The 26,420-nt window shown below is 40.4% G+C and overlaps 1 protein-coding gene across 1 annotated transcript; it reads right to left on the bottom strand.

Annotated features, from left to right (window-relative positions):
* Window positions 1–2,389: 2,389 nt before the first annotated feature.
* Window positions 2,390–25,837, bottom strand: LOC307118889 (integrin alpha-2). Its single transcript, XM_079804733.1, has 30 exons — window positions 25,730–25,837; window positions 24,904–25,027; window positions 24,108–24,217; window positions 23,181–23,272; window positions 22,918–23,032; window positions 22,693–22,820; window positions 22,459–22,607; window positions 22,237–22,387; window positions 21,614–21,767; window positions 21,411–21,484; window positions 21,174–21,312; window positions 17,053–17,198; window positions 16,827–16,970; window positions 16,533–16,736; window positions 15,333–15,463; window positions 15,089–15,252; window positions 14,850–14,998; window positions 14,611–14,721; window positions 14,428–14,510; window positions 13,470–13,611; window positions 13,292–13,378; window positions 12,876–12,952; window positions 12,704–12,787; window positions 9,671–9,773; window positions 8,364–8,474; window positions 8,099–8,209; window positions 7,450–7,563; window positions 7,280–7,369; window positions 5,367–5,483; window positions 2,390–3,051 (listed from the first exon to the last, which is right to left on the bottom strand). The coding sequence occupies exons 1-30, from the start codon at window positions 25,773–25,775 to the stop codon at window positions 2,962–2,964; spliced, it is 3,540 nt and encodes a 1,179-aa protein (XP_079660859.1). The 5' UTR covers window positions 25,776–25,837; the 3' UTR covers window positions 2,390–2,961.
* Between the last annotated feature and the right edge of the window lie 583 nt (window positions 25,838–26,420).

Here is a 26,420-nt window from a genome sequence, read left to right as displayed (position 1 = left end):
TGACAATTTAATTTAAATTTTATATCAATATAGGTCTACATATTCTTTTTACTTTTTATTTTTATGGGAATTTCCTGGTAAAATGAAGGTAAAAAAAAAAGTATTTTGCCTTTCCACGGACCACCTGCAGTACCCTCGCGGACCACTAGTGGTCCGCGGACCACAGTTTGGGAATGGCTGGATTAGAGCATTCACACCGCACGCAGAGGCGGCGCGGCAGCGCGTAGCAGGAGCAGAGCAGAAGCTGCAGTGCCGCGATCGTTTCGGCGCCGAGTCCATTTTTGCCGCGCTGCTCACGCTGAATTAAAGCCACAGTGGATTGTTCTTGATCAAAACTGACCTGATTAACATGGAAAATAACACATTTCACCATGAAATCATGTAGTGAAGTGTGCCGTGTGTTTCACGATCACCACATGACATCCAGCGCTGTGAAAAAATTTATAAAATACACGAAAACACAACACTGCCAGAAGTTTATGCCCAAACTTGAAAAGTCCGTTTAAATGATTAAAACTAGAGGCTGATCTTAACTTTAAAGGTTTATCATGTAAGCTATAGGCCTATATATATATATATATATATATATATATATATATATATATATATATATATATATATATATATATATATATATATATATATATATATATATATATATATATAAAAGGTCGTTGACGAAAATTATGACGAAAATTATTCGTCAACGAAATTAACACTGCATGTAAGGTAAAAGACATGGGGCCCTATCATGGGGCGCAATGTGGCGCAGGTGCGACGCAAGTGTTTTTTGCTAGTTTCAATCCGATGCAGATCATGTTCACGTCCTGCGCCACATTATTTAAATAGCAAATGCACTTGTGCCCATTTGCTGGTCTGAAAACGAGATGTGTTCAAGCGCATTGTTGGCGCGTTGCTATTTTGAGGCAACTGAAAATGACTGCCATTGCAAAACAAAAACCTGCTCTAAAGGCATTTATTTTTTGTTATTTAAAGAGCGCATTAGTAATATGCGCCTATAGGTGGGTCCACTTTGTTTATTACACACACAGGGACACGCAGCAGCACAAAACATTTTTTTTAATATGAAAAATTAAAGGATTCCTCTCTGGAGAAGTGTTGTCTTTTCCCTCGCAAATTCCACCATGTAAATACAGAATCTGCCATGGTGCAAGCGCAACTGGCTTTTAAAAGGAATGGGAGATGAGACTCTGATTGGTTTATTGCACGATACGCCCAAAACACTTATTAAAAGAAAATGGACACCCCTGTTAGACCATTTTTCCCAATGTAAACTAGTAAAAGTGGATTCGGACACCTGCACCTGCGCTTCAGACGGACCATGCGCTTAGATCAGGGGTTTTCAAACGTTATAATGCCAAGGACCCCCAAATATGATGAATCTTTTATGGGGGATGTATAAACCTGAAGAAGAACATTTTCAATTAAAAATTATTTGTATAAGCAACTTTCAGAATAAATGTATGCAAGCAGCATCCATACTGCGTTAAGAACCCCATTGAACAAGATAAAAGGGGATTATGGTGAGAAAAACTCACCAGAAAGATACAAAGCAAACATATACAATTCTGGGAAGTATGTATACGGCAAGAAAGGAGAGAAACATTTAGAAATTAAACCGTTAGAATGTTTGGTAGACTTTATGCAGGGACCCCTTAGAACCTTCTGGAGGACCCCTGGGCGTCCCCGGACCCCAGGGTTTGAAACCCCCTGGCTTAGATCGTTAAAATAGGTCTCATGGTGTGTGGCAATAGAATATGATGAAAATCAGTAAGCTTTTGCCAAATGCTGTTGGCGCACAGACAATATTTAGTTACATTAATAAATGAAATAGCTCCATGGGCCAAAAGCTGCATGTGTCTCATGACATTAAACGTTTTATGTTGAGATTAAAAAAGAAGTTAAATGTGCAAAAATGTATAGTCAATGGTAGGCTACTCGACCATTTTTCACATACAACGCCTTTCCACAGCAAATCATGCAGTGTTATTTTTTTTTAAATAATGTACAATCTCTGTATGTGTGATTACCTCGGCATTCATTACAAAAACAAATTAACACTGCTGCAAGGCTGAGGCAGTGACAGAAACAAAAAAATTTGCTCTGGTCTCCCATTCACCACTAACGTCACAGATTTCACATTCATAAATTAAAGTTTACTAATAAAACCCCAACTTCGTGGTTTTATTAAGTGAAGTAAGGCTGTAGACAGTATTAGAGACTCTTTGAGGACACCATGGACAATAAGTTCTTTGGTAAACATGAACCTAGTAAAACCGTAAAAATGCGCTCCAATCTCTTTAAGATATGCTAAGTATTCCAGAATAGCCAGAAGGAAGAGAAAAAGCTGAGATCATGGCCAACAAAAACAAGGTTTAAAGAACATACTTTAATCTGCCCCATGGGCTTGAACAATCACAGCAGTAAGAGTCATTCATAATAAGTATTTCACATAGAGGAGTTACAACCATGTGTCATCGTACTGTGAGTTTGAGCCTCAGAAACACTTCTCATATAGTAGTCTGAAACTAAAGCAGCAAGGCGTTAGCGACTTGCAATAGACAAGCTTCATGATGTACGGAATTGTTTCTGTTATGCTTTAACTGAGAACAATGCACATACTGAAGCAAGTTAGGGCGAGATAGGAACTGACAGAGGCATCTCATCTAACCCCGTCTGTCTTTAAGGAGACTAAATCACAGCTCTCCTGCAAGTACAAACTCATTCATCCATACATGTTGAGAACGGCACACAACTGAGCACAGAGTAATCAAGTCCATTAGATTGAACAGTTGTGAGGTGCTTTAAAATACAGTAATATTATCATAACCGGGACCTCCAGCAGGACCCAAATGGCAGTAAACTGAATATCAGTTATTTATCTGTACATTTCGAGGTAACATCTCTGTCATGTAGTCACAGAGCGGATGTATGTCCCGTTCATGCTGGATTCTCACACAGACCCTCTTGTTCTGCCTGGTCCTGTTCATCCCCCTTTTGTGGCAACTGCTTTCTCTTGAAGAAGCCAACCTGGTGGGAAATCAGTATAATAATATAATTTGTTTAATGGCATATTTTTACGAAGCACTATGAAACACTGATACCAATACTGATATCTCTATTACATGAATTTTTCCCCTCCTTAATTTTAGCCATTAATTATAGCTATTCAACATTACAATATAATTGACAGTTTTTAATTTTAACATTTAATAGGCTTAGAACAGCATTTCATTTAAGTGAACTTAAACCATCTTCACATAAACCCATTGTAATAAATGTAGCTATGCTTTTAATATATCAGGGCTCAATGCTAAGGTTTTTTCTTTTGGCCCAGTCTGCCGGTTCAGATTTTTACCTGCCCTGCTAAAACACACACGAAAGTTATTGTTTTCCTTGTTTTGACACATGTAACCTTGTAATCAGTGCTTTAATATTTTCTGGTAGGTCTAACATGGAAATATACAGAAATTGAATAATCAAACACTGCACAATTATAAATTATGTAATCCTTATTAAAGCTACAAAAGTTATTATTTGATTAACATTAATGATACAGACAGCAGCAGGTTTATTAACTTTATTTATTATTAAGTGATTACTGTCACTTTAAGATCTGATGCATATGACTCGGATCTGACACACATCCTATTTTCTTTACGTTCATTTAACACTTTAACACATTTAAGACTGTGCTTACAAGAATACTCGACAAAACAGGAATTTTGACATACATTTTTGTGTTATTTATAGAACGTGATCAAATAACGCTCCCTTTACAATCGCTGGAGGCCTATTTTTGGCCTATTTGGCCAGCAGCCATATCACCCTGTAGCCAGAGACTGGTTTCCCACTGAAGCTAAGCAGGGCTGAGCCTGGTTAGTACCTGGATGGGAGACCAAATTGGGAAAACTAGGTAGCTGCTGGCAGAGGTGTTAGTGAGGCCAGCAGGGGGTGCTCACCCTGTGGTCTGTGTGGGTCCTAACGCCCCAGTATAGTGATGGGGACACTATACTGTAACAAGCACCGTCCTTCGGATGAGACGTTAAACCGAGGTCCTGACTCTCTGTGGTCATTAAAAATCCCAGGATGTCCTTCGATAAAGAGTAGGGGTGTAACCTCGGCATCCTGGCCAAAAAAATGTGCCCATTGGCCCCTGTCCATCATGGCCTCCTAATCATCCCCATATATATATATGATTGGTATCATCCCTCAGTCTCCTCTCCACCAATCAGCTGGTGTGTGGTGGGCGTACTGGCGCAATATGGCTGCCGTCGCATCATCCAGGTGGATGCTGCACATTGGTGGTGGTTGAGGAGATTCCCCCCTTCTATGTAAAAGCGCTTTGAGTGAGTGCCTAGAAAAGCGCTATATAAATGTAATTAATTATTATTATTATTATTATTTGAGTTCTCTGCAAAACTCCTGTTATATTCAACAAATCTCTTATTTACAATGTGTTTTCACTGTTAGTTATGATCATTCGTTAGTGTGCAGAAATCGAGTTACAATAACGAGATCACAACATTCCTGCACTCAACATGTGTGTGATCCGCCTATGCTCATCACTGCAAAGTTTCATGCCAAGATCTAAATATAATGCTATAATCAACACTTTTCACGATTTAGTTAACCTTGAGAGCTGTAATAGTAAAAAGGTGCAAAACAATTCTGAGAGAGTTTCACATGTAATACTTTTTTCATATGCAAAGATGTTAGCCAATCACAGCAGTGGGCATTTACACTGAAGTCTCACAGGAGACACGCCCCTTCAAACCGAGCGTTCAGACCAGAGGGCTAAAATCAGGGTAGGAAAAATTTATTTTATTTCTAAATTATGACAATGTTTGATGTAAAAGTCATAATAACATAATAAGTGCACCCTAGGAAACATTATAGAACAATAAAACAATGTAGTTCATGACCCCTTTAATGATAGCGTGATATAGCGAAACCAAAGGATGACAGAAAAAACAGAAGCTGCATTAATTATAATTATAATGCAATAATTATATTATATTATATTATATTATATTATATTATATTATATTATATTATATTATATTATAAATAAAGCATTTTCCTTTGTAAAATTACAGTGTAGTTGTTTATTAGTAGTACAGTAGTATACTCTCGGCAAAAAGGTACAAAACTGGGATGGTACCCTTTTAAAAAGCATCTAATATGTACAATTTAGGTACTAATATGTACTTTTGAGGTACTTATATGCACTTTTTAGGCACAAAGGTGTACCTTTTGAAAGTGTACCACCCAGAGACAACTTCTGTACTTTTTTTTTTACTTTAGAGTGTAGTTGTAGTTCATGCTAAAACAAAACCACATACCTTCCATAGAATCACTGTAGCTAGAACAAACAGGAGGAGTCCACCAATGACACTTCCTATGATAACACCAATGGGAATATCTCCAATCGCTCTTTCTTTACTGACTGTAATTTTAATCTGCAGCAGAGTCAGGAAAGATTAGATAAAGCATATCAATGGCCAACACCGCTGTACAGTCTAGACTAGCAGGACAATATTATAGCTTTCACTATACTTATACATACACACACACACACACACACACACACACACACACACACACACACACACACACACACACACACACACACACACACACACACACACACACACACACACACACACACACACACACACACACACACACACACACACACACACACACACACACACACACACACACACACACACACACACACACATTTACATATGCATTACATATATTTCAAAATGGGGTAAATGAAAGTAAACTTCCCAACTTCCCCATTAGTTGAACAGAATGGCTATGGTGGTCAACCAATAAGAGTCACACCCATACCAGCTTAAACCAGCCTTAAAAAGCAACAAAAAGCCAAAACTGGAGTGCGTTTCCCATACAACTACGTAACTCACTGTTTAACTACCATAGTACGATGCATCGTTGAAGAAATCAACTTGCTAGTCACGACCGCATTGTCGCACATTTGTCGTTCAACCACATTGGTAAATTATGTCACGCAGGTGGTGAAGTATTAACTTCTTCTATTTAATTAGTTTGAGATCGAATTCATGCCAGATTTTTTTGCTAAAAATTACAGACATGGCATCTGAGGAGTTAGCCTGACGTCGTCATACTCAATTCTAGTCAGAATTTGAGTCTGATACTGCTCCGTTGGGCTGTGATTATGGGGCGTGTTTCAACTGAACCAGGAAAGACCTCAATTGGATAGACCTACAACCAATCAGCAACGGAGCGCCGCATAACGTTAGTTGTCAAATGTCAACAGAACTCAACTGCACTGTGTTTCCAAGTCCGCGGGTTTTTCCATGTCCGTGGGTTGAAGCGACCCCAATTATGTGATATACAGACCCAGGAATGCGAATTTTAGCAGGCAGCCCAGCCAAAATAACACATATTTTACCCCCCAAATGACATTTTTTTTCAGGAGAACTGAAAGTTTTGAGTAGCAATTGGGCGGGTTTTGTTGTAAAAACTTGGCAACCCTGTCTGCCCGCACGCTGGAATAAGTAACATTAGAAGAAAAAGATGTGTAAACGATCTTTGCCGGTGTTGTAAAAAAAGAAATTTAAGGATACACAGAGTACTTACCAACATGATCATCATTTCTGAGAGAAATAGTAAAGGTGAATAAATATACGAACAAGTTCTCCGTTTAGGATTAGAACAAATTCAACCCAAGCGCCTTTGATGATGTGGATGATAACGTTACTGTTTATCATCTGTCCATCATCGTCTAAAGCCCGCCCTGACAATTTCATTGGTCCGAACAGTTTCTGTTCGGGCATAATTACTTCTCTACGGATCAAGTCCAGACCGAACTGCCCGAGTTAAAATGTTGTGGGCGGGGTTAAGTTCGGCTGGCATCCAGGCTACTGAGGAGTATTTCTCTTGACAAACTAAAAGATGTAAATGACATTTGGTTGTATTCTAAAAAAAAGATATAGATTGTATTGAATGTCCGCTTCTTTATTTTGCTCAAGACAAGGATTTATTAAGTCCACATGTCATGCAAACAGGAAACTAGGCCTATCTAACCACAGGTCGAGGGCTGTCGTTCCAATGCTGTTTGCGAATGTTCGTTGAACTATGTTGATAACGACGGAACTTGCGACCGTAATTGGCTAACGATTACTTTTGGGAAACGCACCCCTGGTCTTTCCAGCAGTGTTGATCATATCTTAAACACAACTGAAAGAAAGATTCATGAACTGACCTGTTGTTGTTTGTGTGTGATGACTATGAGATCAGGCTGAGGTGTTTCTATGTCAGAGCTTCCAGCCACTAAAACTGTCTGAAAATCAGCCTAGAAGGAGATAAACATGGGGTGTGGAATGAAGCATCTGCTCAGGACAGTAGAGATAAAACGGTTCAAGAGACACTTACAAAGGCAAAAGTGCCATTCCAGATCCTTGCGGTGATGTTTACAAAGTAGCTGGTCTTCATCTCCAGATCTTCGAGTACACAAGACATGGGTTCACATTTTGCTGCCTTACAATTCTGGAAATAAACAACTGTGTGTTACACAAGTTTGGGTTGTTTTTGAAAGAGGTCTCTTATGCTCACAGAGGCTTCATTTATTTGATCAAAAATGCAGTAAAACGGTATTATTGTGAAATTTTATTACAATTTAAAATAACTGTTTCCTCTTTGAATATATTGAAAAATGTCATTTATTCCTGTGATCAAAGCTAAATTTTGTCAAAGTCTTCAGTGTCACATCACATGATCCTTCAGAAATTATTTTAATATGCTGATTTCAAGCCATGATACTTTTTTCAGGATCCTTTGATGAATAGAAAGTTCAAAAGAACAGCATTTATTTTCAATAGAAATCTTGTTACATTATAAATGTTTACTGTAACTTTTGATCAATTTAATGCATCCTCGCTGAATAAAAGTATTACTTTCTTTCAAATAAATCAAATCCTACTGACAACAAACTTTTGTACAGTAGGCCTATTGTATGTGCTGATTCTGCAACAACGCCCATGTTACACTCTGTATAATTTCACATAAACACACACATACTGACCAGTTCTGTTGTCCCTCTAAAGCTCTGTTTAGTGAAGCTGGCAGTGTAGGTTTTCTCTCTGATGTTTAATGGGTCAATCAGTGCACTGCCGTCACACCGCACATTTACAACCTGCTCATCAGAAACAGAGCTTCAATGATGTGCTGGTTCATTTTGATCCCAGCCTGGTATTTACAGCATAATGTGCAGTAAAATACTTTATTTGTATAGGAAGTGCTCAGCAAAACTATAGTAACTATACTTCTTAATTGAGCATTACACTTACAGGTGCAGTTTTGACTGAAGTCACATATAGTAAAGGATTTCCAGCCTTGGTGCTGGTGGGCAGTGAGACGGTCAGACGAGCCTGATTGATTGGGAAGGTTCCAGTTGAAACCTGCAGAAAGGCATGATTCAAACAGCTATCGCATATTTCACATTGCAAACACTAGGGGGAACTACACTTTATTGCCAAAAGTTTTGGGACGCCTGCCTTTACATGCACATGAACTTTAATGACATCCCATTCTTAATCCGTAGGGTTCTCTTCTAGGAAGGCTTTTCACAAGGTTTAGGAGTGTGTTTATGGGAATTTTTGACCATTCGTTTAGAAGCGCATTTGTGAGGTCAGACACTGATATTGGACGAGAAGGCCTGGCTCGCAGTCTCCGCTCTAATTCATCCCAAAGGTATTCTATAAAGTTGAGGTCAGGACTCTGTGCTGGCCAGTCAAGTTCGTCCACACCAAACTCGCTCATCCATGCCATCCTTTATGGACCTTGCTTTGTGCACTGGTGTGCAGTCATGTTGGAATAGGAAGGGGCCAAGCCCAACCCCTGAAAAACAACCCCACACCATAATCCCCCTTTCACCAAACGTTACACTTGGTACAATTCAGTAAGACAAGTACCGTTCTCCTGGCAACCGCCAAATTCAGATTTGTCCATCAGATTGCCAGACAGAAGAGTGTGATTCGTCACTCCAGAGAATTGTAAGTACAGTGGCGGTGTGCTTTACACCACTGCATCCACTGCTTTGCATTGCTTTTGGTGATGTAAGGCTTGGATGCAGCTGCTCGGCCATGGAAACCCAATCCATGAAGCTCTCTAGTCTATGCACTGAGCTAATCTGAAGGCCACATGAAGTTTAGAGGTCTGTAGCTGTTGACTCTGCAGAAAGTTGGCGATTTCTGCACACTGTGTGCCTCTGCGTGCGCTGACCCCGCTGGGATTTTACGTGGCCTACCACTTCGTGCCTGAGTTGCTGTTGTTCCTAATTGCTTCCACTTTTTTATAATACCACTAACAGTTGACCGTGGAATATTTAGTAGTGAGGAAATTTCACAAATTGACTTCTTGCACAGGTGGCAACCTATCACGGTACCACGCTTGAATTCACTGAGCTCTTGTGAGCGACCCATTCTTTCACAAATGTTTGTAGAAGCGTCTGCCGGCCTAGGTGCTTGATTTTATACACCTGTGGCCATGGAAGTGATTGGAACACCTGAATTCAATGATTTGGAAGGGTGTCCCAATACTTTTGACAATATAGTGTATATTAGTGAAAAATTACATAAAAATTTTGTTGACTCACTCGTAATGTTATGATGAATTCTGGGCCGATGTCATTGAAATCTGAGACTGTGTGTTTGACTTGATCCTCACCACCAATGACACAATGATCCAAGCTTATGTCTCTTGAAAAATAATTGCAAATATTTTTTTATATATATATGAAATATATACAGTATGTATGTATGTATATATGTATGTATGTATATGTGTATATATATGAAATATATACAGTATGTATGTATGTATGTATGTATGTATGTATGTATGCATGTATGTATGTATGTATGTATATATATATATATATATATATATATATATATATATATATATATATATATATATATATATATATATATATATATATATATATATATATATATATATATATATATATATATATATATACAGGGTTTTTCCTGGGTCAAAAATGGTCTTCGGTGGTGGCTGACCGACATGGTCATCCACACATACACAGTAAAAAGTACCCTACCCACGTGATCTGCAAGCGCAATACTGACAATACATTTAAAAATTCAAAGAAACAGTTTGTAATTTTTGCTTATCTTATTTCGATACCTTGATTTTTGTTTCTTCTGTTCCTCATTTTTACACTATTTACAAATAATTGTTTTGGTATATAACCATATCAATATTAAAAAATAGTATTAAAAAAAATAACAAATAGCCTAATTTTCTGCCATATACAATTTCATAAAATTATCAGCTAGCTAATAACAACTTTGTTCTGGTTTCACCTCACTCCATTCTAAACTAAATGATTTTAGGCTATTTATTTACTACACATTGTCAACAGAAATAAGCTGAAAGACTGTGGATAATTCAAACTAATTCTTACTATCCACTCTTGCTAAATTGGGTGAGCACACTTGTGTTCTCATTTCAGATGTTCTGAGTAAATGATTAAACTGATTCGTGAGTTCAGTGTTGGACAGATCAGTTGTTCTAACCAGTCGTTAAAATGATTCGATTCAAAGGAGTCATTAGGTCGCGAATCGGACACTAGCAGACGCGTTGTGTGTGAATCCCGTCTGTTAGAACATCGCGAAAGATTTGTCAACACACAGAAAACACTTAATAACTGGATAGGATTTGTTTCCCGTTTATTGAAAGTATGGTTTATGTCAGCTGGTCGGTGAAGAGTTAGCGTTTTTTGAGCGCAATTCACATCCAGCGGTAGTTCAAGGAAAAAAATGTCCGAATCCACCACGTGCAACATGGATTCGGTCTTCCGACCTTTTGATTAACGTGATATGTGAAATATTAGAATGCTAAAACGGTGCTTATTTTGAAGACCGAGAGCGTGCGCGCGGGATAGGGCTCTCCGCTCGTTCTCTCTGTCATCAGTTAACATGCGCCGATCACAAGCGCAGTAGATCTACATCACTCATCACAATAACTGATCAAATAAGGCTTTGGCGGGGCAAAAATTTGTTTTGGCGGCCGCCAAAAAATTTTCAATGTAGGAAAAACCCTGTATATATATATACACAGTATCAGGGCTGTACAGTGCGTTATATATGTCGCACATTCTACAAAAATATCGGTCTGTGCGATTAATATATTTACCCCAGTAGCACGTGTGCGATAAAGTTTAGCATGTGAGATAGAGCTTGATTGAGTGAAGTAAGAATTGAGAATTTGTTTTGTGCTCGTGTGAGGTTAATCTAGGGCTGCACGATTGACTGAAATTAAACCAAAATCACGATTTGTCTTTGTGAAATTATGAAATCGCAAAGGCTTACATTTTTACATAAATAAATATTTGTGCAGATGAAGCGCAGCACTGTTCAGAGCGGATCGATCGGTTCGCAATAATGCTGCACTATCCCTGCAAGCGCTGTGAGATTGAGTCATTGGCATTTTAGTTCGAAAATGGGCATGGTTTGCATGAAAAATTGCGAATGTAAAAGCTGTCATGCGGGGCTCGGTGCTAACCGTGGTACGATGGATCTGAAGGAGGTGGTCTGAGTTCGGTGGCACTCGGACTGTGCTGTGATTCGCGTGAATGTGAAAGCAACACGGACTCGGGTGCGCACTTGTTCAGCAAGAAAAGTAACCTGCATATGTGTTTTAGCATATTACAATGTATTTAGTTCAATAAGACACATGTAAGGGATGACAGTGTTGATGATTTACGTTGAGTGTAATCGCACATAGTGTGTGCAATCAGGGCAACAAATGAACTTCATGCGACGCACATACAGTAAACCGAAGTGTTGTTTACTCAGCATAATAGCACCAAATGAATAAAAACACAATATATTTACTGCAGTGTGTTTTCTATCATGCGCCATGCACATTTTTGATGACGTTAGATGAACAAGTGCACCAGGGTTCGATAGAATCAAGTTGAGTGTGAAACCAAACCAACGCTGCGTGGGGCGCCGGGAACAATCGCGCTCGGACTTGGACCACAGCAACCGTGCCCAGTGTGAAAGCCCCCTTAATGTGCATTACATCTTTCCAAACTTGTAATGAGAAGCGTTTACAAACCTGTTGTCCAACAAAAGAGAACATCCAATTGAGTGTTTGAAATAACTTACTTTTGTAATCTGTAACATGCTTCACATCACAGAATGAGGCAGAAATTTTATTATTTTATAATATTCTGTAGTACAGTGATAGATTTGCGATGTAGAGAAGTGTACAGTACTTTTTTTTTCTTTCTCAGTGAATACATAAGATAAAAGAAAAGAAAAATTAAGACATTACAGTCATAATTTTTTTTTATCATAATTTAATATTTGATTATAAAACCTTAGACCTTTCTAATGATTTATGTTTTTCTGTAAAATATAATAATAATAATAGTTATTATTATATTTAGTCTTAAATACTCTGTTTTGTATTTATAGCACTTTTTGCATTTTTCAGACATGGTGTTTTATACATGTGCTACAATTATGTGACCTGTAACTTTCCACCTCTGTAGCTCCAGTGCTATGTGCACAAAAAGTTAACGTACAGCCCTGTATGTATGTGTGTGTGTGTGTGTGTGTGTATATATATATATTAAAGCATTAGTCCTGACCTGCTGAGGATGATTTCGGCATCATACTGGACTGGGATTGATAGAGAGGCCTTGTTATCAGATGTCACTTCCTCCTCACTGTCACTGGAAAATATTTTGCAGGGTTATTCACAGGCAAATCAAACAAATACACAAAAGTTACAACAGAAATGTCTTAAAACAGTATCTTTACCTTTGCACTTCAAAGTTCACTACAGCGTTTTTCTTGAGTTGATTCAGGTTGAAGTCAAAGTTGATCTCATATGTTACCTGATGAGACAAAATTAATTTATTAAAGAAAACAAAAAGTGTGTATGCTCACACACACACACACACACACACACACACACGGTTTCACTATCTCGACTCTCCATAGGCATAATGATTTTTATACTGCACAAACTGTATATTCTAACCCTACCCCTAAACCTACCCATCATCAAAAACAACATAATTTAGTATGTTTATTAATCAATTTCACTCGTGGGGACCGCTAACTGGTCCCAACAATGTAGGTAATCTTTATACTGTCTTTGTGGGGACATTTGGTCCCCACAATGTAATATAAACCTGTACACACACACACACACACACACACTTTTCTCTTACCTTCTGGCCAGGCGTCAGGGTTGGGTATCCAACTTGGCAATCAAGCGAGCCTGTTTTTGAAGTGCATTTCACCTCAGTGTTATCACCCTGCAAATATAAGCAGGAAGGTTCACAAATACAATTTCTCGTAGACAAAGCAGAGGAGATTTATGTCAAATCATTAAAATGATGCCCATACAGGGGGTGTAAAAGAGGCGTAGAACAGGTTACTGGAGAAGTTAGCAGACACTCTTGTATTGTAAGCATTTTCCTTCGTGTTCGTCACTGTCACAATGAAGGAGAGTCTTCTTCTGTCAGGGCTGACTAGAAGTGAAGATGAGCTGCAAAACACAACAAAATCTGTTTGCATTTCAGGATTCTGGTTCTTTAATAACATATTACACATTGCCCCGGTGGTAGAAATTGATTATTTTAAGTTAACTTCTAAAGGAAGGTTCACTTTAACAAAAATTCTGTCATCATCTTTTTTTTCAGCAGAACACATGAGCTTAAATATTTACTTGAAGTACTCCCTATTTCAAAGATCTTTAGTAAATTAATTCTTTTTTGACTAAATATGAAAAAATTTCAGTCTGGCCCTCATAAAAAAGTGTGATATTGTTTTTTTTTTAACCAATTCAGTATTATATTAATAGTATTTTTTATACTACATCAATATTTTGAATTAGCTTTTATTTTTTATTTTCTGTTTTCATTTTAGTTTTAGGAATTTGGCTATGTGATTTTTTTTATTAGATTTTTAAAAATATTTCTATTTAGTTTAGATTTATATTTAATTTAATTACCAATTTCCAACCAGCAGCAATATTTTTTTCAATTTATTTTTCAGTTTGTGTTAATAATTTTAGTACTTATTTCAGTTAGTTGCCATTTCAGTTTTTTTGTAAAAATTTTCAGGTAATATTTATATTTTATTTTATTTTATTTCAATGAACAAAAACAATTTTGAATAGTTTTAGTTTTATAACAATAACAACACTGGCGCATTTTAGAATTTGACAGACCCAGTCACCGCACATACTGTATACACAGGTATTGGAACGACATAAAGGTAATGAATCTACATTTTTAGGTGAACTCTCCCTTTAAGCAGTTTACAGACACCAGCCCTTTAAAATATATTTTAACACGCTTACCTTGGTACATCAACAGCTTTCACTGTCAGCTTCAGGTCACAAAAACATTTGTCATCAGAGCCACAATCCTTTACAAAAGGTATCTAAGCAAAGAGAAATGCAGTTTTGACAACGTTTAAAAACGTTGAAAAAATTGACGTTGGACGTACTTATGCCTTTAATTAAATTCAGAAGGAATCTTACAAAAAATTGCCATGCTTTGGGCTGAAATGCATCTAGAACAGGGCCGGTTTCTGGATTCTGTGGGCTGATGTCGACTCGCAAAGCAACTGGACTAACAAAATCAGGAGTCTCCTATAACACCATGAAAACAACCATGTAAAATGATCATTCAAGCACTTATAAATAAAAACAAAGCTGTAGTACAGTGAGCACTGTAATTATGAACAGCATGAGGCTTGTGGTAACTGTCAAAAACTCACCTGCACATAGACTTTATGATCTACACAGGTTTCTGTTTCAGAGACGCTGACGGTTTTCTGGAGAACACGATCTGAGTTGTCAAACTGGGCTCTTGAAGTGGCTCTTGATGACTGCAGGTCAGCGTCAATGGTCAGGTTGTACTTGATATCTAAAGAACAGTGTTTTCCATTCACTTTCATGTAGATTTTCAGAACAATGAAGATACATATGAGATACAAAATACATGAGATGACCTTACCTACTTTACCCACTAATGTAGTGGGTCTGAATGTTGACCTGAAACAGACTTTGGCAGTAACACACGGCACCAGCCTTCCACCGAACATACAAGTTTTACTCAAAATGCTAATCTTCTCCGGGTTGAAGGAGACCGTTGTCGTGATAACTGCAACTTCCCTTGACCTGAGATCAGAAATACTCTAAACATCACAATTTCAGTAAATGATTTACCAGATCTTAAAAAACTACACTGAGACCCTCACCAGAGCTGAACTGCCTTCCCATCTCCTCCGACTGAAATATCAGGGATCGAGTCACCGTTCATATCTCCACGGGCATCTAAAGAGCGTCCAAAGAACCGAAGCGCCGGGTCCAGTTTGGTTCCAAGAATTTTCTACAGAAAACAAGAGAAAGACAACAAAATAAGGAGACTTTTTTCAGTATAAAGGTCAATGACAAATAAGAATGCTCATGATTTAAAAGGAAAAATAGGATCTTTGAATATATCTTAGTTATTAGAAGTGTAATATATATATTTTTTTTATTCATAAATTATTAGCGCCCCTTTTATGTTTTTTGAATGTAAAATATCTGCAAAGTTTTAAAGATCAAAGAGCTTAATAAATAAAGAACTGATTCTCAACTGCATGAAACAAGTCATAAGTAATTTCATTCTTCCTGCACGAATCTACGTAACTGTGTATTTGCATAATGCCAGCCTACGGTCTTTATTGGCTGCCCGCGAACATCTACTTTGACACTCAAACTGTAGTTATAGCTGAGGCCTGTAAGAGTTTGGTTCATGTTGTTGACATCTGTGCTGCGAACGCAAATCCACTTTGCATGCACTTCCAAAGGATGAGATTGATATGGTAAAACCAACACCATTGTTACTGTTCATATCACTGTGTATCAAGTACTGTAAGCAGTAAACCAATCACAACAGACTGGGTCATCTGACCAATCAGAGCAGAGTAGACCAATCACACCAGACGGGGTCATCTGACCAATCAGAGCAGAGCAGGCTCTCAGAAAGGAGAGTAACACTTTAAGTAATAAATTAATAACTAATTCACATTTTATAATCTGAAATAACCTTGCCGTGGCATAAAATATCGTCTGATATTTTTTCAGAGACTTATTGACCAGTAATGAGAGTCTGTTAGCTACACCACATGACTTTCATTTAATAGACAAACATTTTTAATATTTATTAATAAGCAGAACATTATATTAAACTATTATATATTATACATTCAATTATAATATTTATTATATTTATTATATTATTGCAATGAATTGTATTATAATGTTAAAATATAATTTTACTATAAAAATTATAGCAAAATAACGTAATAAGGTTTTCTTTTCATGACTGGTCAACAGCATAACCAGCAACAATCCCTTGAATTCATACTGGTAATTTCAGCAGGAATATTACAATAAAAATGAGTGCATTCTACCTGTGAGCTCTGCTTTCTGATGGTCTTTCTGTCTCCATAGTAGATGTAAATGGCACCTTGGCCATTGCCTTCCAATGGGGCACCAACCACCACGTCACTGAAGCCGTCCAGGTTCAGATCTGGCACGACAGTGATGGCCGTCCCAAACCGAGCATTCTCCAATGCGGCGGGTCCCTCTAAGCTGCCATGGTTGCTTAAGAAGCCCTAAGAACAACATGAGATAAGAAATAGTCTTTTTAGGATATGCTTTGAGTGAAATCCGTTTTATGTGAAAATTATGATTATCTATGTCACCTTGCTAATGGTGAACAGGTAGACTCGTCCTGTTTCATATTTCTCCTCGTTCATGTACATTGGAGCTCCAACCAGCAGCAGATCAGTCACACCATCAGCGTCCACATCAACGGGACAGAGAACGCTGCCAAAATAAGACCCGATCTGCAGACCACAGACAGCACAATTAAATATTTCAGGACTTTACTGTCTAATGAAACTCAATATCATTAAGGGTCAAATGTACCTGATCTCCTCTATGTGAATCTATGATGACCGGTTGTCTCTTGTTGTCAATAATGTAAACTACCACCTGTCCTCTATGAACGGCACGAGGAGCACCGGCCACATAAAACTCAGATGAGCCGTCAGTCACAGAGCTGACAGAGTAGCCTGAATATATGACAGGGGAAAAGAATCAAAAACTGAGAAGAATCGAAAATACTTTTTGTATTTTTGCAGGGTCTGAAATATGTACACTACCATTTGAGGTAGTGTAGCATTTTAATGTTTGGGGTCAGTAAGAATTATTTAATGTTTATGAAAGAAGTCTCTTATGCGCACCAACACTGCATTCAATTGATCAAAAATACAGTTGAATTACAGTAACGTTGTGAAATACTATTACAGTTATTTCTATTTGAATACATTTTGCAATGTAATTCTTTCCTGTAACTCAAAGCTGAATTTTCAGCATCATTTCTCCAGTCTTCAGTGTCACATGATCTGTCACATACCTGTCTTGTCCTGTGCAGCACATGTGGTGGTTTGTTATTTTCCGTCCTAGTCTAGTTCCCACCCTCCTTGTTATCTTGTCATTGGTTTAATTTGCCCCACCTGTGTTCCCTAATCACCTGCCTCATTTGTACCCTTTAAATAGTTCCCTTGTGTTCTCAGTCCTTGTCGGTACGTGTTCTGTCTACGTCTCCCTTCTCTGTGATCCCTTGGTATGTTCAAGTTATTCAGTTTTCTGTTATGTTATGTTTTTTCCCCCCTCGTGGGTTTTTTTGGTTTTGTTTATGTTTATTTTATATTAAAAATCATTCCTTCGCGCACATGAGTCCTCACTTTAGTTTTCTTTAAGTTTCACGTGACATAACGTACCGACCATGTCAAGGACTCAGCGCAGGAATTCACGTCACCCACCAGCACCCACTGTCTCGTGCCCTCATTATGAGCGCATTCGCCGGTTTCAGTCTCTAGCGTCCCTCCGCCAACAAGGGGCAGATTTGAGGAGCTTCGCAGCCGAATTCCTGAGAGTGGCGGAGGGATTGAGAATGAATGAAGAGTCTCTTAAGGACTTGTTCTTTTACGCTCTCGATAAGCCTATGGACTGGATACTTAGGAGTGCGTATGAGAGGTGTTCATTCGAGACAATGGTGGAGGGGCTCGCTCGTATGCAGGAACGAGAGGCCAGGGAGAGGAGAACCATTCCGGTGGACCCTATTCCAGTTGACTCGGTTCCGATGGGCTCGGTGCCGGCGGACTCGGTGCCGGTGGACTCTGTTCCGGTAGACCCAGTACCAGTGGTCTCTAAGCGGAGAAGGAGAAGGAAGGCTCCTTCCGTGGCGGTCCCAGTGGTCCCTGTTCCGGTGGTCCCTGTTCCGGTGGATCGTGTGCTGGTGGTCCCTGTGCCGGTGGATCGTGTTCCGGTGGTCCCTGTTCCGGTGGTCCCTGTTCCGGTGGATCGTGTGCTGGTGGTCCCTGTGCCGGTGGTCCCTGTGCCGGTGGATCGTGTTCCGGTGGTCCCTGTGCCGGTGGATCGTGTTCCGGTGGTCCCTGTTCCGGTGGTCCCTGTTCCGGTGGATCGTGTGCCGGTGGTCCCTGTGCCGGTGGTCCCTGTGCCGGTGGTCCCTGTGCCGGAGGATCGTGTGCCGGTGGATCGTGTGCCGGTGGATCGTGTTCCGGTGGTCCCTGTGCCGGTGGATCGTGTTCCGGTGGATCGTGTTCCGGTGGTCCCTGTTCCGGTGGTCCCTGTTCCGGTGGATCGTGTGCTGGTGGTCCCTGTGCCGGTGGATCGTGTGCCGGTGGTCCCTGTGCCGGTGGATCGTGTTCCGGTGGTCCCTGTTCCGGTGGTCCCTGTTCCGGTGGATCGTGTGCTGGTGGTCCCTGTGCCGGTGGATCGTGTGCCGGTGGTCCCTGTGCCGGTGGATCGTGTTCCGGTGGTCCCTGTGCCGGTGGATCGTGTTCCGGTGGTCCCTGTTCCGGTGGATCGTGTGCCGGTGGTCCCTGTGCCGGTGGTCCCTGTGCCGGTGGTCCCTGTGCCGGAGGATCGTGTGCCGGTGGATCGTGTGCCGGTGGATCGTGTGCCGGTGGATCGTGTGCCGGTGGATCGTGTGCCGGTGGATCGTGTGCCGGTGGATCGTGTGCCGGTGGATCGTGTGCCGGTGGATCGTGTGCCGGTGGTCCCTGTTCTGGTGGTCCCTGTTCCGGTGGTCCCTGTTCCGGTGGTCCCTGTTCCGGTGGTCCCTGTTCCGGTGGTCCCTGTTCCGGTGGTCCCTGTTCCGGTGGTCCCTGTGCCGGTGGATCGTGTGCCGGTGGTCCCTGTTCCGGTGGTCCCTGTTCCGGTGGATCGTGTGCCGGTGGTCCCTGTGCCGGTGGATCGTGTGCCGGTGGTCCCTGTGCCGGTGGATCGTGTTCCGGTGGTCCCTGTGCCGGTGGATCGTGTGCTGGTGGATCCTGTTCCGGTGGTCCGTGTGCCGGTGGTCCCTGTGCCGGTGGTCCCTGTGCCGGTGGTCCCTGTGCCGGTGGTCCCTGTGCCGGTGGTCCCTGTGCCGGTAGATCGTGTTCCGGTGGTCCCTGTGCCGGTGGTCCCTGTGCCGGTGGTCCCCGTGCCGGTGGTATCAGGGACGGCGGACACTGCTGTGCCGGAGGTGGCGATCGGGCGCCCCGCACCGCCCCGGCGCCCTGCTCTTCCCGCGCCGCCCCGGCTCCCTGCTCTTCCCGCACCGCCCCGGCGCCCTGCTCTTCCCGCGCCGCCGCGGCGCCCTGCTCTTCCCGCGCCGCCCCGGCGCCCTGCTCTTCCCCCGGCGCCCTGCTCTTCCCGCGCCGCCCCGGCGCCCTGCTCTTCCCGCGCCGCCTGAACTCTGCTGGCCACCCTGGCCGTCCCGGCCGCCTGAACTCTGCAGGCCGCCTGAACTCTGCTGGTCACCCTGGCCGTCCCGGCCGCCTGAACTCTGCTGGCCACCCTGGCCGTCCCGGCCGCCTGAACTCTGCAGGCCGCCTGAACTCTGCTGGTCACCCCGGCCCCCCCGGCCGCCTGAACTTTTTGTGATCCTCGTCTCTCCCTTGTTTTCCCCTTCCTTTTCTGTTTCCCCCTTGTCTGTGCTTCCCGTCCCGCCCAGGTCCGTCCCCCCCGCCCCGCCCTGGTCCGTCCCCCCCGCCCCGCCCTGGTCCGTCCCCCCCGCCCCGCCCTGGTCCGTCCCCCCCGTCCCGCCCTGGTCCGTCCCCCCCGTCCCGCCCTGGTCCGTCCCTCCCGTCCCGCCCTGGTCCGTCCCTCCCATCCCGCCCTGGTCCGTCCCTCCCGTCCCGCCCTGGTCCGTCCCTCCCGTCCCGCCCTGGTCCGTCCTCCCGGTCCTGCCCTGTTCTTGTGGAGCGTCTGGTAGCCACTCCTGAAGGAGGGGGTAATGTCACATACCTGTCTTGTCCTGTGCAGCACATGTGGTGGTTTGTTATTTTCCGTCCTAGTCTAGTTCCCACCCTCCTTGTTATCTTGTCATTGGTTTAATTTGCCCCACCTGTGTTCCCTAATCACCTGCCTCATTTGTACCCTTTAAATAGTTCCCTTGTGTTCTCAGTCCTTGTCGGTACGTGTTCTGTCTACGTCTCCCTTCTCTGTGATCCCTTGGTATGTTCAAGTTATTCAGTTTTCTGTTATGTTATGTTTTTTCCCCCCTCGTGGGTTTTTTTGGTTTTGTTTATGTTTATTTTATATTAAAAATCATTCCTTCGCGCACATGAGTCCTCACTTTAGTTTTCTTTAAGTTTCACGTGACATGATCCTTCAGAAATCATTCTAATATGAGGATTTGGTGCTCAAGAAACATTTATTATTATTATCAATGTTGAAAACAGTTGTGCTGCTTAATATTTTTGTGGAAACTGATACTTTTTTCAGGATACTTTAATGAAAAGAAAGTTAAAAAGAACAACAGTTAACAGTTTGTAACATTCTAAATGTCTTTACTGTGATTTTTTATCAGTTTAATGTGTCCTTGCTGAATAAAAGTATTAATTTTTTTTTTTTTAAATCCTGACCCCAAACATTAGAACAATAATAAAGATGTGAATATAAACATACATGACATCTATATTAGATTTTGGTAATTAAAAAAAATACATGTCAATTTTGTCACAATGCTGACTCACCGAGTAATGAGCTGTGGTTTCTGTCATCCAGGATTTTCTCAAAAGCATTCTTGAGGAAAATGTGTGCTTTTCCAGCTGTTTGATGGACGACGGTCCCGGTCCATCCATATGCTCCAACAGCACCCAGCATGATCTCATCCTGTGGAATAAAACGGCACCCACATTTTCTGTGAATCAGTATGGTACGTATTAGTTAGACTACTCCATCAGATGTAATGTGTTGAAGGATTATTGCACCTTTTTATTGGTCTGGTGTGCGCTGAATCCAACTTGGGACATCTCCAATTGGAATTCTTGACCTTGATTGGTGCCTTAAATCAAACAAGTTCAAATATTCATATGTTTATCCTCATTTAAAGCTGTACTTTAGGTTACAAAAGGCGACCTGTTGTCACTGGATGAAAAAAAAAAAAAGTGTGAAAGCAAGATGAAGGATTTACCTTCAATGTTAAAGATTCTGTCCCCCAGAGTTCCTGCGATGTTGATTAGAGCTTCTTCTGATGACACATTGAACATGTAGTTCTCTGTTGGAGTGCTAGCGATCAGTTCAATCTCCTCGATGAACTTTTGAATATTGGCACTTTCCTTGAGAATCTGTGAATTCATTGATGAGACTTTTACACCAAATTCAAAAATAGTTAGTGTTTGTCTTGCTGTCCAGTATGTTAACAACCTTAAAACAATATGAAATACATTTAATTCAAGACATTTTAAAAATGAAAAACTATTGACATTGTAAACCATGCAGGAACCCAAAAACAGTTTTGTTAATTTTCTGTAATGAATCTCACTACTCATTTAATTTTACCCAATGTTCTCTCATTTGAACAGATTTTATATAATACCATAGATTTGGCAACACATTACATGTATACTGTAGTAATAACAGAAAATTATGCATAATTACTTGTAACTAACTCAAAACCTAACCTTAACCCTGTAGTAAGTACATGTAGTTACATAATTATTACTATGTAATTATTTGTATAATTACACTGAAACAACACATTAAAATAAAGTTTCTATGAATGTAATGTTTTTTCAATGCTGATCTCTCACTCACAGCAATGCCGAAGCGAATGATGCCATCTCTGTCTAATCTCTCAATGACCTCTTGACCTTTATAAGCATCAAAAGATTCTCCATCCGTCACCACTACCAACACCTTAGTGGCACCTGGACGGCCACCATTTTTTGGTAGGAAAGCTGTTTGTCTGAAACACAAACCATTACAAATGGGTTTTTTTTCTTTCCACAAATTTTTTTATAAAAAAGGATATGGTACCTGGCATTGTCAAGTGCTTCAAAAGTATTGGTTTGGTCTCCCTCTTTTTGTTTAATAGCAGAAGCTGCTAAAATGACTTTTGCTTTATTTTGGTCAGAACTAAAATGATAAAGAAAGGACAAATCCACTGAATACTGCATAATACTGACCTAAAAAATAAACAAAATCAAAATTAAGTCATCTTAGAAATCAAAGACAAAACTGAATCAGGATAAGCTGCATAACAGCACTTACTCGAGTTTGATCTGGTCCGATTTCAAGATTTTCCAAAAGCTTTAAGAGAAACTTTATAACATCATCCCATGGATATATACTGTTTGATCCATCCAAAACAATGGCAACATCCATTGGCCCACCACAAGCTGAAATAGAAATTCAGATTTAGAAGATTAAGAATGACCAATTCACCCTAGAAAACGTGTATTTTGTAACTTTCTGACAGTAAAAAATAAGATGTACTTTGAAGGGCAGGAGCGAAGGCGGGCTGGAGTGTAAACTGTGGGCTCAGTTCAGCACAGACTCCTGGGTAGAAGTACTGACTACCACAGCGCTGAGCCCACAGAGGACCACATGTCTGAAAACACAAACATTTATTCTATAAACTTAATACAGTTTAATCCATAACAGAGTGTCTTCAGTATGACAAGGATTGAATGAATGCTTTTAAAGACGCTTCTGGTGACTGCGCCCTCTGATGGTGACACGATGTTACCACAACACACCATAAATCTGTTAGGTTTAGCTGTTGGAGTGAGAGTCAGACCCAGACTCATGTTGATGTTGATGCTCTCCACACCATCTATGCTGACAGAGTCTGCGAAGACACGTATGTTTTCATGACCAGTGGGAAAAATACAAATCCTAAGAACTATATTTGAAAGTCAACATGTTTTATGGAATATTTAACCTAGCACACACCATTTGTGCAAATTCATGTTCCCATAACCTTGAATCAAAATAACTTCCCCTTCCTCTTGCAGCGACATCTCTTTTCCTCTCTGATGATGTGTTTACTGGCATGAGGGCGGGGCAACTCACCTGAGATCCACCAATAGCAAACCACAACCATCCAATCAATTCCCCATGGACAAAATCAAGTCCCGCCCCACATTTGTTCTTGTTCAAGAAGCCGTTTCACTTGGATATACGTCACAATAGGGAAGAAAAGACTATCGTAACATCGGTTTTATTCCCGACTTTAAAGTTCCCTACCAAAAAGTAGTGTTGTTTCAGATACACTCTAAAAAAAAAAAGTTCTTTATGGCACCAAAAATGGTTCTTCGTCATAATCATAGACGACCCACTTTTGGTGCTAACACCATATCATAACATGTTCTGTATATGGTAGCAGTGCTATATAGAACCTTAGTCAAAGAACCGGTGAAGAACCTCTAAAGAACCACTGAAGCACCAAAATTGGTGCTATATAGCACTTAAAAAGGTTCTCCTATGCTTACGAGCCAAGAACCATTTTTGGTGCCATATAGAACCTTTTTTTTTTAGAGTGTAGCAATACAATGGTGCTGAATGATATCATATTAATATACCATGCATTTACATGGTACTCTATGGTATTATCATAATACCAAACACCACAGTCATTTTTTTGTAAGTGCATTATTATTACCTTATTATCAAGAGAACCTTACCTTGAAGGTTTAGTTTCTGGCAGTTGTTTCTGGGACCACCAGTGTCACACTTATATAGGTCTCCTTTTCTATCCTGAGGGTATCCGCTCCAGGGAGAACCTACCAGCAGCCTGAGGAGAAATAACACACTTTCTCTATGCAATCAAAGAAATAATGCAAACAAATTAGTTAAATCTTGCAGAGATATTCCTCTACTACTAAAAAAAAGAAGACAAAATTTCCCTTCCCTTAGGAATTAGTCATGAGCAAAGTTTTCTCATTCCCCCCTCTGTGACTGTCTCAATGCATCAGTCTGAAACTTCCACAAATAGACTTAAAGGGTTAGTTCACCCAAAAATGAAAATTATGTAATTAATGACTCACCCTCATGTCGTTCCACACCTGTAAGATGTCCATGTCCAGAAAGCTAATAAAAACATCATCAAAGTAGTCCATGTGACATCAGTGGGTTAGTTAGAATTTTTTGAAGCATCGAAAATACATTTTGGTCACTAGACAACACGTCAGCAGTTCTAACTAACCCACTGATGTCACATGGACTACTTTGATGATGTTTGTATTACCTATCTGGACATGGACAGTATACCGTACATACATTTTCAATGGAGGGACAGAAAGCTCTCGGACTAAATCTAAAATATCTTAAACTGTGTTCCGAAGATGAACGGTCTTACGGGGAGAGGAACGACACGAGGGTGGGTCATTAATGACATAATTTTCATTTTTGGGTGAACTAACCCTTTAAGTGTATTTAATATACACGTGGAGAATATACCCAGTGTGTGACAGATCTTACCATTTTCCTTGATTATTGTTTAACTGTCGTACAGTGTAGCCAAATTCATCAATCGCAGGACCTGATGAGAAGATTTTGGCACCTGCAGTTCCTACATTAAAACCCTGGGAGCGAGCAATAAAACCTGCAGGGAAGAAAAGTTGACATTCCCAGCAGTGGTCATTTGTGCGTGTTTTGCTTGTTCTACAAAAACATCAATGACATGGGACATCTGACATTGGTAAATCATTCCATTGACCAGCAGTATGTCGGTGTATTTCAAACAATACTGATAAGTCAAATTGAGAACCCAACCCTTTTAGACTTTAAACCAAACACGCCCTTACAACTTTGGGACTTACACTGATTTATTATGCACAGAAGTATATTTATTTTCCAAGAGTATAGTATAGTATAGATGCATAAAATAAAAGTTTATTTTGTTTTCTAGTAAAAAAAATTAACATAATTAAAATGGATGAATTTACTTGAGAAGCAAAATTGCTTAAATTAATAAATTATCTTTTTTTTCCCTCACATGCCAAATATTTTAAACCTGTTATGATTTATTCTTTAAATTAAGTAAAAAATGTTGTCATGCTAGGACAATAAACTTAATTCAAGATACCGTTTATTGTCTTATCTTGTGCAATTTAAGTTTATCTTGTTTTAAAGAGGTTTAGATATTCCGTAGGTATTTAACACTTTCACTATCAGATCTTTAACACAAAATCTGAGAATGTAAACATGTCTGTCCCCTCAAATGTAAAAAAAACACACACAAAAAAAACGATGAAAACTATGGCAATTCATAATTAGTAAACTAATAAACAACACAAGTACTCACTCTGCAATAATATCAGTAGTATCACAGCTTTTTCCATTTTGTCCATTGCTGGAGAAATTGTTAAGGAGAAAGAGCAGTGTTGTCTCCAGTCACAATGAAACAACCCGAACTCAGGACGAACTTAGGGTAAAAATTACTATGACAGGATATGATGTCATGGCAGCGCTCTGGCCAGATTTGTATCTTCCTCTGATGTTGACATTAGCCGACAAAATGCAATCATTGACCAAATAAGGAGCTCAGAGCATATGTCCGTTCATATGAATAACACACCTTTTTCACACTTCAGAATCCAAATGGAAAAGTGAAGAAAAGAAAGACAAAAATAACAAGGAAAACTATGGGGAAGGACCACAAAAACACAATTTACTCAAGAAATTAGGTTCTAAAAGAGATATTTACAACACATTGAGGCAGTACGCACAGGTTCGCCTCATCGACGCAGCTATTTTCTTGCGTTCCTATCGGCTGAGCTGCGCTAGGCTGGACGTGGACAGGTGGGAGGAGGGGCGGAGTCATGCAGCTGAGGAAGGTGAAGCGCAGCACTGTCTCATACTCAAACTCATACTCATGAGTTTACCCACTGCAGACCATGACACACACACATACAAACAATGATTAACCCAAGAATCCTGACGGGATTTTATCTCTCGGACTGAAGATGTAATTGAGGAGTTTACCTCACTGACAT

Source organism: Gobio gobio, assembly GCF_949357685.1.
Source record: "Gobio gobio genome assembly, chromosome: 22".
In the NCBI taxonomy this organism is placed as follows: Eukaryota; Metazoa; Chordata; class Actinopteri; order Cypriniformes; family Gobionidae; genus Gobio; species Gobio gobio.
The sequence above is the reverse complement of the archived record's forward strand: the minus strand, read 5'-3'. Positions and strand labels throughout refer to the sequence as shown.

Excerpts from the sequence above, each read along its gene's own strand:
- LOC307118889 (XM_079804733.1), bottom strand. The coding sequence starts at position 25,775 with ATGGACAAAATGGAAAAAGCTGTGATACTACTGATATTATTGCAGA. Across the intron at positions 15,464-16,532 it reads TCAGAAAGCAGAGCTCACAG|AAAATTCTTGGAACCAAACT; the intron begins GTAGAATGCACT and ends TGTTTTCTGTAG. Across the intron at positions 14,999-15,088 it reads TACATTAGTGGGTAAAGTAG|ATATCAAGTACAACCTGACC; the intron begins GTAAGGTCATCT and ends ACTGTTCTTTAG.